The 15,745-nt window shown below is 25.4% G+C and overlaps 1 protein-coding gene across 1 annotated transcript in view; it reads left to right on the plus strand.

Annotated features, from left to right (window-relative positions):
• The first annotated feature begins 2,275 nt into the window (after positions 1 to 2,275).
• The window catches only part of LOC109593980 (max dimerization protein 1), a 186,785-nt gene continuing 173,315 nt past the window's right edge, over positions 2,276 to 15,745 (plus strand). The window contains exons 1-3 of the mRNA XM_020009123.2: positions 2,276 to 2,556; positions 2,685 to 2,778; positions 2,981 to 3,010. Coding sequence (XP_019864682.1) covers positions 2,499 to 2,556; positions 2,685 to 2,778; positions 2,981 to 3,010 — 182 coding nt within the window. The 5' untranslated portion in view covers positions 2,276 to 2,498. The remainder of the gene's footprint in view (positions 2,557 to 2,684; positions 2,779 to 2,980; positions 3,011 to 15,745) is intronic.

A 15,745-nucleotide genomic window follows, 5' to 3' on the forward strand; every position in this document is an offset into this window, starting at 1 on the left:
CATTAAAAAAATTCCAATAAAAATATGGTAATTATTCTCAAAATAAATAAATATTTTATTTGCACTTTTATTTTGTAAATTTTATCTTGTTAATAATATATTTTTCTAAACAGTTAACAGTTTGTACAATTTGCATAGGGTATAAAAAATAATGTAACAACAATAACAATGTGGACCAAAATAAAATAAATAAAATCTAAATTTTAATTTCATTTAGTTTTTATACCAAACAGGTTTCTTTCTTAAATTTTCTATAGAATATGCGTAACCTTTTCCAAACAAATGTTACATTATTATAGCTCATATAATTTTAACTGTTTATTTTTAATTTTTCGTTATAAACCACATTATTTTATTATTTTTTTTAAATTTTAATTTATTTTTTAAAATCATTATTTTAAATTTATAAAATTTAAATTAATGTTTATTATTAAATTTTTTGCTTAATATTTCAAATTTTATATTAAAAATTTTTATTTATTTATTTTTATAATATAAATAGTCATTTACATTTATTAAGCTTATTTAGAACTTAATAGTTTATATTCAATTTTTTTATAAACATAAAATGATAATTTTATTTTTTTAATTAAATTGTTTAATTTTAATTTGTTAATCTTAATATATCAAATTATACAAATTTAAATGAAAAATTGGGTGTTTTTTTAATTTAATTGTTTATTTTTAATTTTTAAGTTTAATATTTCGAATTTTATACATTTAAATAAACCATTTTTAAGTTAAATATTTTTAATTTTATAAATATAAAAAGATAACTTTGTTTTTTTGTTTATTTTTAACTTTTTAACCTTAATATTTTAAATTTAATATTTAAAATGTTATAATTATAAAACAAAATTTTAAATGTTAATTGTTTATTTTAAACTTGGTATTTTATAAATGTATAACTATAACTTATTATTTTTTAATTTAATTGTTAAATTTTTTAGAAAATATTTTAAATTTTATAAAGTTAAATTTAACATTTTAATAATTTTAAATTTAAATGAATACTTTTAATAAAATGGATTGAAAATTATGTATTTAAAACATTCTTATTTTTTAGAAGTTAATATTTTATTTCTAATTTTTTAAACTATTTATTTAATTTAATAGTTCAATTCTTTAAACTAATTTAAATTTAAATTTTATAAGTTTATTTTTCAAATTTTATAAATTTAAATTATAATTTTTTAATTTTATTTATATGGTTATTTTTAATTTTTTAAATTCCTTTTAATTGTTATAATTATGATTCATATTTTTAAGATTTTTTTTGTTTATTTTGGTCTATTTAAATAAAAGTATAAATATTTTTAAATTTAAATTATGTGTGGATATTTTTTAAATTTTATCAAACTTAGTATTTCAAATTTTATAATTTATTTTTAAATTTTATAATTATTAAATATATAAAAAATTATAAATTTAAAACAATTTTAATTTTTTTAATAATTTAATTTTTTTATTTATAATTTTTTAAGTTTAAGCTTTTCGTAACAAATTTGAAGTAATTTTATATTTATTTATTTTATTTAATTGTTAATTTGTTTAAAATAAAATTGTTTATTTTTAATTTTTAAAATTTTATTTCAAATTATATATATTTTTTTATTCGATTTATATGATTATTTTTATTAAGCTTAATATTTTTATTTTTTTTTTTTTAATTTAAAATAATGATTTTGATTCTTTTAATTTTGATTCAAATTAAGATTTTTCTGTTTATTTTTACTATTAACATCTAATTTTATTTTTAACAGTATAATATTTATGTATCTTGTTTCTAATGTTTACTACATATCTTTCTATTAATTTAAAAAATTTTTTGTAAATGTTAACTACATAATTAAATATTATTTTGTAATTATTTTATAAATCTTCCTTAACATTCGATAATTTATTTTTCTTTTATAAACAGCATTTTGGATATAAATATTAGAGATGATATTTGTTAATTTCTGTTTTTTATATTATTTATATTCAATTTATGGCCACTCAGCTGACGGTTAAATGAAACATTTAGCAATAATTTGCCAACAGAAGAACAATTTTCTACAAATTAAATATTAAAAAAGAATTTATTATATTTTGTTTTTCTATTTATTGTAGGTAAATAAATGTAATTTATAATATTTTATTTTTTTTTATATGTATACAAAAACAAATATAAAAAAAAAATCGGGAAATTTGTCATTGTATTTTGAGCACTAAAGCACAACGAGTTAAACGAAAGACGTCAGTCATTTCACATTACAAAAAGTACACGAGCGACGCAGTTCATCGCGAAAGATGGCACGAAAATCGTGAGCGCCGATGTCACCGAACCGAGCCACTTTGCGCACATCCGACACCACCGCCGAATGCAACGGCAAGCGAACATCGATAAATCCTTTCGCCAGTCAGTAGACGACTGTGTGTACTCAGTGCGTGCGTGGACGTTCCGTTAGCCGAGAGTCGCGAGCTTTGTCTTGGTAACCAGCAAACTTGTTCTTAATATGAATCACATTGAAACGTTGCTGAAAGCCGCCAAATACATCGAGAAGCGAGAGAGAGGTGAGCAACCAACCTACCCCCCAATCGTCCGTGTCCTCTAACCCGACCACCAAAACAAAACACCATCCCATCCGACTTTTATCTCGCCGCATCAGCTGTTTTTGACGCGTCGATTGTTTTTGTTGCAGAAGCGGAGGCAGAACATGGTTACGCCTCAACAAGGTATCCCGACGATCTCAGATCCATTTCGAAACGACCAAAGAAAAAGTCTCAGGGAAATAGGTGAGTTGTTTGTTTGACGACGTTTATCGCGGTGAAACGCCAACCCTCCGGTCGGCGTAAGCGCGTAATTTCGCCGTGGTGTTCCTTTGTTCCGTGGAAAACTCACATGCACTCGTTTCGCCTTGCACGTTACCCATTTTTACAAGGTTACCTTCGGTTGTTGTTGTTGTTTAAAGCACCCTTTTTTCTTTATCTGTTGCAGGACGTCTCATAACGAACTGGAGAAAAATAGGTGAGTTGTCCGAGCCGGTTTATATTCGGGGATCATCAACACAAAATACACGCACGTGAAGTGGCGCCCACCGTGGAAAAATTGACTGTGTGTTTTGTGTGTATGAGTGTGTGTGATAATGTGTAAAGTTCATATGAAGGTGATGCTGCAGCTAAGTGCAGTGAAACAAGGCCGAAACCACTTGGCAACAGTTACACAGTAATCATTCTATTAGAGTATTTTATAATCGACTGACGTACGTGTAATGCACTGGTAGGCCCCACTGTTTTAATAATAAAACACTTTTTTAAATACTAACTCGGCTCATTGTTCAGTCTAATTGGGACGGTGATTTTGATGGGTAGATAAAAATGCATAAATAGATCGTTTTATGAACGATTGATTTACAATTTTAATATTAATTTATGTTTTTGTACGGCGATAAAATTACAATCAGCCTGTTTACTCGATAAATTGATGTTTTTATTTAATTTTGACGTTTTAATATTGATAATATTAATTCACTGTCAGATATGATAAAATATATTGTATTTTATATAGTTTGCTATTTGTAAATTAACATCAGTAATAAATATATTTTTGTTGATTTTCAATAAACGAATCTTTAATTTAATCTGTATTTTTATATATTATGCGTCAACTTATTAATTTATATAATAAAAAACATTGATAATAGTTAATATTTTTTTATCCAAAATCATTAACAAACCTATACCTAATAATATCCAGTAGGAAACGTTTATTAAAAAATAATGTAATAAAAGTATTATTGGTAATGATTGAAACGAATTATAATTTTAATCAATATTGAGTATTTCATGTTAAAGTTAAAAATTTATAATCCTTTTTTATAATAATAAAGTTTGATCTACAATATTCTGTGTCATAATGATGCTCACTTTAAATAAAGATTTTTAAAGTTACATTTCGAAATTGTTAAGATCTTATATACCATAAGGTATGAAGCTTATACCATTTTATCGTTTATACTATTGTATAAGCGATAACATTTTTCCGGTTGACTTTTATTAAATTTTGTAGAAATGTTATAATAATGAATAATATTACATTTCATCATTGGATATTATTAATTTCTTGATAAATAATTTTTTAACAATAAGTAAATATTGTTTGTAATAATATTTTATAATACATGTATGAAATTTTGTATCATAATAGTGATATCTAAGGTAAATTTAGAAAATTAATTAACATCTTTTATATATTTTCATATTGTGAGCGACAAAACTTTTTTAGATCTGTCTATTATTAAGTTTTATATAATTGTTATAATAATTAAATGGTATTACAAAAATACATACTATCAGATCAGATTTATTTGAAAATGAATATGTTTGTAATGTCAATTATTATCATTAAATTCATATTTACTTGTACAGATAATTAATATTTAAACTAATATTAAGAAACAGGGCAATTTTTGGTCAAATTTCTCTTCTAATGTCGAAACAAAATAAAATTTAATATTTTTGTCGTTTGTTGTATATTGTCATAATTATTTTCTACAATAATTACATAATTTTTATTAAAATTTGCTTGTACATATTCTATTATATAAAAAACTAGTCCAAATTTACAACAAAATCCATATTGAAAAATTTGTCTTTAATATAAATAATTTTAAATTTATTTTAAATTTAAATTTTTATATTGAACTACCAATATCATAAATATTGGTCATCAAGTAATTCATAAATGAATGTCACACATAAAAGATTTAAATGTATGTTAAGTAAACTATATTTATTGAACTTCTTTTATTTCTATTTTGAATTTTTTAATATGTATTTAAAAATAAGAAAAACAGATAATTCAAAATTATCAAGAGAATTTTATTAGTATCTTTAAAGTAGAAATTTTATTATAGGTAATGCAGACATTTCATTAAATTTTAATGAAATAATTTTGTTTTATTTGTTTAATGTCTAAGTCATATTTTTTATGTGCAATTTTCTGCGATTATTGTTTTTAAGAATTAAACATTAGTCAAAATATTAAAATTGTAAAGTTTATCTTACTCAATCTTATGTAAAGTTACAAAATGGAATGTTTCAAATTATATAACGAAATATTCAGAACTGAATTTTATTTTATTTTTAATTTGTTTTAAAAATAAAAATAAAAAACAAATAAAATTACCTACACAGTTATATTCCTATTTTTTAACATTGAAATTTTATTGTGTGAAATGCAGAAATATGATCGTTAAATAATTTTAATAAAATTTAATGATTTTGTTCTTATTTGCTTAATGCCAATGTCATATTTTTATGAAAACATTTGAGAATTATTGACCGTAAAAATTACAATTTCCATAAAACTGACGTATACATATTTGATATTAATATTATCTAATTTGTGGGACATATATTTTCATAAAAATATTCAAAATGTTAAAATTGCATTTCGAAATCGTATAATCAATTTGTGAATTTGAAAACATTACTACCAATTCAGTGTTGAAAAAGTTCATTTTACTCAATTTACATAAAATTATTAAATACGTGTTATCAGATTTTAAAATTTTATATTGGAACCACCCAACATATCACAAAATATTCAAATAGTGTCACACATTTATGTTAAATATTAAATACATGTTTTAAAAATAAGAAAAAAGTTAACTACAGAGATATAATTGTCTTTTTTAGATTAAAATTTATTATGAGTAATATAGAAATATTAATAATATTATTAAGTTTTATATAATTTTAATTATTTTCATTAAGTTTTAAATAATTTTAATAAAATTTAATGATTGTGTTATTTGCTTAATGTCACAGTTATATTTTTATGTGTAGTTTCTTGAATTATTGTCTGTAAGAATTATACAACTTACAAAGCTTACGTTATACATGATTGAATATTTTTATAATGTTCAGTGGATGTTCGTACTTAGAGAATTAAAATGTATATTAAATAAACTTTGTTTATTGAATCCTTTTTATCTATATTGTTAATTTTTTTTCAACATAAGAAAAAATAGATAATTTACCATTTAAAATTAACTAACTAACATAATTTTTTAATATTTTATAACATGTGGAATGGAAACGTTTTATTAAAATTTAAATAATTTTAATAAAATTGAATCATACTATTTACTTGTTCAATATCAAAGTTATATTTTTATGCGCAATTTTCAGAATTATTATCTGTAAAAATTTCACAATTTTGGTAAAATTTACGTATACAAATTTTTTAAAAATTAGCTATATTACGTGCAGGAATTTTACATTATTTTTGAAAAATTTTATCTCTAAAAATTCAATATTGGAAAAAGTTAGCTTACTCAATTTTATTTAAAACTACAAAATATGGGGTCTCTAATTATATTTATCACCCTTTCATATCAGATAATGATTTTTATAATGATTTAATTTAAAAATAAAAAGTAGATTTTAGTAGATAATAATTATAACGTTTAAAATTTAATATGCATGATGCAAAAATATGAACATTTTAATAAATTTTAAATATTTTTAATAACATTTGTTAATTGTAATAATCTTTTATACGACTATTTAAAATTCAACCTGATCACATGTTTTAAATTGTAAATTAAATAAATTTATTTATTTAATTTATTTTATTTTTATTTTGGATTTTTCTTTTAAAAATAAGAAAAACATAGAATGCACCTTATAAAATTAATCACAGACTTTTATTAACGTTTTACAACATTTAAAATTTATTATAAGTAACGCGGAAATATGAACATTTCATTAAATTTTAATAGAATTTAACGTAAATAGCACGTTCAGTAAGGTGAAATAAAAATCGATCTTCAATTAAAATTTCCTCATGACCGTCTCCTAAAATTTTCTGAATGTATATTTCGCAGTTCGAAATTTATGTACTGTCAAATTTTAAAAATAACGTTCCACTTATTATATGGACACAATTTTCAATCTTGAAGTGGCGATTGAAATAAACATATCGTCGAATGGAACCCAGTTGATACCTTGGTGTCACGTTTAATTTATATAAAGTGTATCTGTCCGTTGTGATTTTCAAGACGACTGACTAATCGATCTAATGAAAATCATGAGAATCGTACTAATGGACGTGTTTAATTTGCAAATACGTCCGCGGATAAATTGTTAACACAGGAAACATTTATTGAGCTTCGTCTCCCAGAACCCGTTTATGTGTCCTGTAATTTTTTTCAGTAACATAGATTAATTACAGGCCCAAGCAAAAGCGAATAATAAATAATTAAACTAGTTGTAAAGTCGAAATTACTGTAATCTATGTTGTTTCCTTTCTCCGTATCGATGGAAAATGAATTGAGAAGGTCCGCGACAAACGATTCAATTATTCAAGTACACTGTCCACAACTAAAATGGCTGTTTGAAGTAAATTAATTGTTTTCGTTGTAAAACACGTTCACTAAACAAAGTTTGAATCGGGTTGGTTACCCGACCTAAAAGTTTATAGGTTAAAAAACTTTGCAATATTCTTATAATACTTTATGAGTAATCAGTTGGTTGTTTTTTCTGTTATTGCAGTTATATGGCGTAATTCCACCTCTCCTTCTTATTAAAGCTTGTACCCTACGTGACATATTTCTTATCAGGTCATTCAGATGATTTTGATCCAAACCGTACCATAATTCTGGAAGATGTTGTCTTAATTCTCTGGGAGATTGAGCACGGATCTGGTGAACAATTAATGATCTTCAAAGTATATCCCAGGCATGTTGTATGCAATTCAAATCTGGAGACAAGGCTGGTAAGGGCAGACGCTTAATTTAAGTGGTTGAGGACATCCCTAACTCTATACAGTCTGGTGTTGTCGTCTAAAAATCGAAAATTTGTTTCCAAATTCCATCGATAATAATCAATAATGTCTATTGCATAAATTTCACCGGTCATGTTACGATGGCAGATGTAGATCTTCTAGAAAAAGATCATCCCATAACATTATGGACCCACCTTGGTATGCGTGAACTTCATTCACATAACCAGACTCGTACTGATCTGTCACTAAATACTTCAAATCTGCTTTCATCTGTAAACTCACAGTATTCTACACTCACAACTCACAATTCTCTTTCCTGACATCAAGCTTATCTCACTGCAGGATGTACAGGCTGTAGGGTCGCCTTATGAGAATCCTGCAACGGTGTTCGGCATCATTTAACTGATTTAAAACTGTCCTTGGGCTTATATGACGCCTAGAAGCCAAAATAAGGTCTTGTCCGAGAAGTGTGAAGTTTATTATTGGGTCCACTCATGCACCTATGATTGATAATTGGTCTTTTCGATAAAATCTAACTGTTGAACCTATTCTAGGCCGATCTCGCACATGTTCAGTCTCTAGAAACCGTTGATGTAGTGTGAAGACTACATTACGAATTGGTTAACATTAAATGCAACTTCCCATCAACTTGTCGTAGAAATTGGTTGTTAATTCTTGAATACAGTTAAAATAAAACTCAATATTTAAATATCGACTGAAACCCATAATGCGTTTATTCGACCTCCGTTGCTTTTTGTGTAAGGTTTTATTGTTTTCATTTTTACGTTTTTATTCACAAATAATAAACGTATTCAGGGCATACAACAATGTATGGTTCAATTCTTATTTTGGTCGAAATATGTTAATATACTTCTTCTTTCGATCAGTTTATATGTAACATTTTATAGAATAAAAACATATTAGTTTCTATAATACCATATAAAACAGTACTAGTTAATTAATATTTTAGCAATTTACATTAAATAGAAAAGTTATGGCTAAAATATTGAACATTTTAAAAAGTTGCTATAATAATGACCACTATTGTATGTAGACTGCAAAATTATTTAAATATAATAAAATTTTTTGATATTCATTTAAATTTGTATTTCAGTTCACAGAAGAAAAAAATTAACAAGGATGATTCAATTAATTGTCTTATTTTATAGTTTAATATTAATTAATTGAGAATTTGTTGCACTTCTCAAGTGTAATTGGTTGAGAAGAATAAAAAAATTAGATTTTATGTGGTTTTATGTTTAATTTGTTTACTGGAATTGTATGATCATCTGTAAAAATATCAATAAACTCACAACAAATAGTTTACCAGGAATTATTTCATTTTATTGTATTATTTAATAAAATAATAAATATTTTTTAAAATTCAAAAATTATATTATTAAATTAAATTAATTAATTTTCGTAAAAATAATGATTTTTTTATTTATTTCAGAACTATAAATTGTGACAAATCATTTTGGCATTTCTGTTTTATTGAACTAATCTTCCTGGTCAATTTATTAAGATTTTACTTAATTGATTGATTGATTTAACTGTAAATATTTGTGAAATATAGGAAGGAAAATGTGCTTCCTTTAAATTTCTACGTTTTTTTTGTCCTAGTTCAAGGCTTATTTTTTCAAACGCATTTGCAATTCAAATCGTAGTTTGCAAATACAAAAATAGACAACGGCATTTGCATTCTAATAAATGTAGCAATTATATTTATATTATTAATACGAAGAATGTAAAACGTTTTCCTTGATGCACTGAACAAATAACGTTTTTAAATAACACTGAATTAAAAAGGTCGAAACGGTGGAAAATAATTGTATCGAAAGTTCACGAAAGTTCACCGTTCAGAATCGTCGTTTTTCGTTTCGTTGAGTGAAAATAAAACCAGCTGAATAAATTTCGACGTAACCGTTATTGTGTTCCACGCATAATTCGTCATAATATTCGAAACACAATTTCGTACTTTACACCTAAGGTCAGTGTGCCTGTTTGTTTTGCCGTTTGGAAAATTAAGGAGTTTAAATAAGTACGGTGACCGACATTACGACACGTTACGCGTTTAATACAACAATTTCGACAGTTCCAGTTGTATCACGTATTTTCGTTGGGAAAGCACTTTTTACAATATTATATTTATTTTTTTTTTTTTGAATAGAATGGTTTAATTAAACAATTACGTAATTGTGTGGTAAGTTGCTGTTCGTTAATTTCATACTGTGCCTTGTGAAAGGTGATTGACCCACAATTCATAGAAACTGTTTTTCAACTTTATCCATGTGCCTCGTTGTAGTTATAGTACTTTTGCAATCGTGCTGCTAGAAAGCGTATTTACGTGAAACTATTATTTTTTTCTTTAAATGGCTTTTTATATTTCAAATATTCCGTTTCGGTCGTTTTTGGTATTCCTATTTGAAATGTAAAACGAACGTTCTGATTAGAATCAACTGAATACAGGTCTTGGCTATTTTGGTAAATGGAACATATGGTAATTCACGTACGACTTCATTTTTTATGTCCACCACAAAACAATAGTTCGGAATCTTTAATTTAATATATTTAAATATCTCTCAGTTTAAGGCAAAAAATTTTATAGAACGTAAATTAAATCACATGTTGTTTAGATAAAACTATTAATAGATAAACTGCATCATAAACAATCGTTGAACTCATGATTAAATGACGTTTATCAGTCTGGTATTAAACAAAGATAAAGAAGATAAGTATACTGCGAATTTTATTCTTATTTAATGAAAATCTCAGGTATTACACATTTGTCACGTAACCTTAACCTTCACGTTAAAACTAAGGATATTAATGAGAAAAGTCTTATCAGACTTATTGACAAAATGAAGTTGTAATGTTCTTTAAACAGCATTATATCCTACATTAGATAATACAAAAAAAATCTATGAATTGAAATACAAATTGAAACATCTATTAAAAATTTAATTCTACTATATTTTGTCCATTTTCCATGTTTTATGGCTAACACAATTGATTTCCCTTAAATGGTAAAAATAAATTGTGTGTGTTTAACATATACAGTGGTGGCCATAAATATAACAACTCATGTAAATATATTAAAAATATGAGCTGTACTTAAATTGAATACCAGTACCTACAATGTTTATTGGTGTCTACAACTGATCAATCTAATTTAATTCTTTAAAAAATTGCCTATTTTTTTATTTTTCAGTAGAGAAAATTGAAAAAATAGAAAACGATAGATAATTCAAATGTCAAAAATAATCCGATTTTATCGTCAACTGAATTTAAAGCCAACTTGGAGGAAATAGGACTTGAATTCAGGTCAAGGAGGGTGAGAAGATTGTTAGTGGATGTGGGCTCATTCGACCCCAGTACTACAAGAAAAATCCTGATTTATTCTAAAAACATAGAAGTCCAATTTTGACTTGATTAGAATCACATTCGCTGGGCCACAGAACGGTGGAGACGAGAAGTTACAAGTAACGTGTTTAAACTTAATTTATGAAAAAATGTTTATGTTAAACATCCTACAGGGACAAAACTATGCTTCAATTCTTCTGACGTAGCCCCCTTTAAACTGTTCTATGTACTGGAATATATTAAACAACAACATACATGCTTAAAGTTTGTAAAAAACCTTACTATACAAAAGTTCTTCAAAGTTTTCTCCATTGACCTGCAAGCAAATTTGGACTCGTCTTATCCAATTTCGTCGCACTAGTTCCAATGTTCCTCCTTTCTGCTGTTCCCGGAGACGCATTATTTATGATTGGGAAATTTAGAAAAGTGAAGAATTGAAAAATTTAAAAAATGATAAAATGGAAAATTGGAAAATTAAAAAAAAAATGGAAAAATATAGAAAATGGAAAATAGAAAGATTGAAAATGGAAAATTAGAAAAATGTAAATTTGTAAAAAAAATGGAAAATTGGAAAATTGAAAAATTATAAAAAGGAAAAAAGGAAAAAAAAGAAAAAGGAAAAAGGAAATCTAGAGGACATTGTGAGATAAAAAATGCTAATAAAAATTTGTAACTAACCTTACTCTACACAAAACACTGCATAAAAAAGTACAAAAGTAAGGTATTTACAAACTTTTACATTTTTTATCTCATTTTCTATTGGACTTTTATTAGAATTATTTTTAAGAAATTGACTTATTATTTAGAAGTACATATTTGGTTAAAAAATTTCGGATGTGTTATGAAACACCCTGTATGTAACTTTTTAGGGAATAAAAATAGTTTTTTTATAATACTGTATAAAACAACAAGAGTAAATTATTATTAATTTAACAGTTCACATTAAATAAATGTTGCTATAAAAATACAGTTCACAAAAATCTGAATATTTTACTATTTTCAGACGCTCTTGAAATGTGCAGAAATTTTTAATTATGGAAACCAGTTATTAACATTAAACAGCATACAATAATAGTTCAATTATTTGTCGAATGTAAAACTAAAATAACGTGAACTTAAAAATAATTATGAACTTAAAAAATTTGATAAGTTGAAATATTTGTTCAATAAAACAGTAATTACAAACAAATCATAATCATAATTTGTAGTATTTAGTGAAATTAATGTTAGTGAAGTAATATTTTTGTTAAAATAAATTGTTTTGTTATGCATTTAATTTTAAATTGTTTCTATCAAAAGTCCTTTAAACAAATTATGTTGATTTCTTAATAGATTTCCTGATATTTTTACAGATGATTGTATAATTCTAGTAAACCTACAAACAAAAATCTGCATAAAATCGTAATAAACCCACTCAATGATCAGCATTTAAAACTCAAATAACGTCAACTTAAATATCGTCATGGACGCATAAGAATTACGATAAATTTCGCCAGTTGTTTAATATTTTAGAAGTTCAACCGTAATTAAATTGAAACTAGTTTAATAAACCACCAAACACCCGACATCAGCATAATCGATTCCCGACTCCTAAAACAATGTTAGTCAACTATATAAATAGCAAAAGTAAATATGCGCTATGCTGTCTTCGAATAAAATTCGCCGGATTAAAATTGGGCACGTATTTATGAAATCAGCATTTTACGATTGTTCAGCATTTGGAACGATTAAAGTTTATCGTGTCCGTAAGTGCGGTTCGTCGTTTAACATTTAACTTGCTTATTTTTGTCCAACGAAAACGATGCAGTCTGCACGGATAATATTTATGAAATTTTGCACACCTGTAACACAATTTATTTGTTGCTGCAACACCGCCAAACCTCGTTGCACGCAAAATTAACCGAACAAACGTGACTCCCAAACATTGCATCATCTCTAAATGTTACGTACGCTTTTTATATTATTATATCTAATCGATGAACGTGAAATCGGATTAGCATCTTAACGTAAATAAACGGACGTTTCGAAATAAATGCGACCGTTTTCATTTTCCGTACTGCCGCCGTAACAACTGCGAAATTTATCGCAACGTGTTTATGGGGACGATATTTTAAGCTTTATGCCGGAATTCAAAATTGTTAAATACGTCCAGCACAAAGCGAATGAGTATAAACGAGTTGTGCCGCCCCACATCTAATATAGTGAAATTGTTGGGGTTATTATCGTCGTAAACCGAGCCCGTGGCATTTAATATGCACCCGAAATATGCACACTTGTGAGTTATTATTATAAGACTGATGTGCGAGTATCGGAGTCCGTTTATGAATACCATGGACAGTTTTAGTTGATTACATCGTTTTGTGGTTCAGTTTCGATTGGTTTTCGAATTTATTTTTCTGTTGTAATTGTACGTCACATTAGTATTGTTATAATAATTTTGCACCCTCTGACTAATGGATGTAACGTTATAAAAAGTGGTGGTTGAACTGGTTTCTTTGTCGTTATTTCAAAGGGTGGCGTCCTTAACACCTCTTATGAAATAGGGTGAATATGACCTTAGAAATATAATATTTTGTTGCGTTATTCTTTATTCTTAAAATATTGATAGTATATTTAATGACAAGTAATATCCCACTTTGTTATCTTTGTGTATTTTATGCCTTATTGTTATTTTTAAAATTAATAAATATGGGTCAGTTTGTCAACAATTCTAACCAATAACAATTTTATGGTTGTCATAAAACAATAATATTTTAAAGTTAGTGGCTATCAACAGATTATAATTTTCCCTTTAAATTTTCCATTTTAATAGGCAATCTGTCTATCTGAAATTTGATATAACACAACAAATCACATTCAGGAAGATTTATTTCTTGTCTATTGTACAACATCATGTATATATTAAAGTTGTTTTCTTGTAACAGACACTCTGTATAAAAATAGTGAAACCTATTCTTTGATTAAGAATAATTATAATGTACAATATTTATATATTTCATAATTTACCGTTGATTAGGCACAAATTACTTGTATAAAAATTAATCTTGATCTATTTTTTTAAGTTTTAAGTACTTTGTTTTTTCAAACAAACCATCTCCTTTTAACTAGTATCGATCAGAAATTAATTGACACAAGTCCAATAAATAAAATAAAGTGTTTTTTATAAGAACACTAATGTTAAAATTCAGTTTTGACTTGTTAAGGATCACATTCACTGAACTATAGAACAATAGGAACGAGTAGTTTTTAGTCACATCTAAATTTAATTTACAAAAAATAAAGATGGTTTTGTTTATGTTAGAACATCACATAGGGACAAAACTACACAAAAAATTTGTTATATCCTGAGATAGCAGTTCAATTATGCTATGGGGATGCTTGAATTCTTCTGGCTCAGGCTCCCTCAGACAAATTTATATACAGGGATATCTTGAACAACAATTTTCTTTTATATATTGAAGAAATGATGCTTTTAATAAAAGTTTCAACATGAAACCAATCTCAAACACAAATCCAGAATCGTGACGGATTGGTTAAAACATCAAAGCATCTATATTTTGTCTTACCTATCTCAATCTCCAAAGATCAACCCTATAGAAAACAAAGGGGGTCATTTTTATAACCCAATTTGACATAAAAATTTTACAAATTTAATTGAATTCATCACATTAATTCAAAAAGTTTGAAGGGATATAAACAGAGATGGGCCATTATAAAACAAAAAAGAACTTACACAAAGAGTTCATCAAAATCGTTTTCAAAATTAAAATAGCAATATTTATATCCAACTCAATTCAGAAAAATAATTTTAATATGTTATAGAATAAGAATTTAATAGTTTTTATAATATTACATAAAACAACATTATAAATTAATATCAAGAAGATAAAAATTAAGAATGAAAGTGATGTATATACAAATTATATGTATTCTAATCTATCAATATTTACTACTCCATTTTTTATTAATTTAATTAAGTTGTAAAAAGCTCTTTTTATAACAAATCTTCCTTTTTCTTTTCTTTAATGAATATATAATAAATAGTTTTTTAGGAAACTACTTAAAATTAGTTGGACTATTTTTATTATAAATTTTTTCTATAATAAATTGAATATTTAAAATATTCAAAATCTTTTACAAAAATATATAAAATAAATAAATAAAATTAGGTAAAGTTTATTTTTGCCATTATTTTTTAGTCAAATCAAACTTTATTATATTATATTATTATATATCCAGTAATAAATTTAATCTAATTTATATATTCAAATGTAATTTTATTTGAATTTTTATACAACATACAAATAAATTAAATAGGTTAACCGTCCATGGTTTCCAGGAATCACAACAGCTCTACTGGTTACCGATGAATAAGTGTGTAACAACGCAATTTTAACGTGTTCTGTGTTTTCTCTGACTGATTTGTCTGATTTTAACGTGTGTTTACAAGAATGTTTTTAAAAATTTCTGGTTTTTCATCGAGTTTGTTTATTAGATTTCTTTTTGGAACATGTCATTGTTACTAAACAAAATTCACTTTTTAGTCTTTTAACACAATTATCTGAATTTAACTTCAATAAATAAATAAAAATTGCTCATTTTTAATGA

This window comes from Aethina tumida, chromosome 3, assembly GCF_024364675.1.
Source record: "Aethina tumida isolate Nest 87 chromosome 3, icAetTumi1.1, whole genome shotgun sequence".
NCBI classification, from domain to species: Eukaryota; Metazoa; Arthropoda; class Insecta; order Coleoptera; family Nitidulidae; genus Aethina; species Aethina tumida.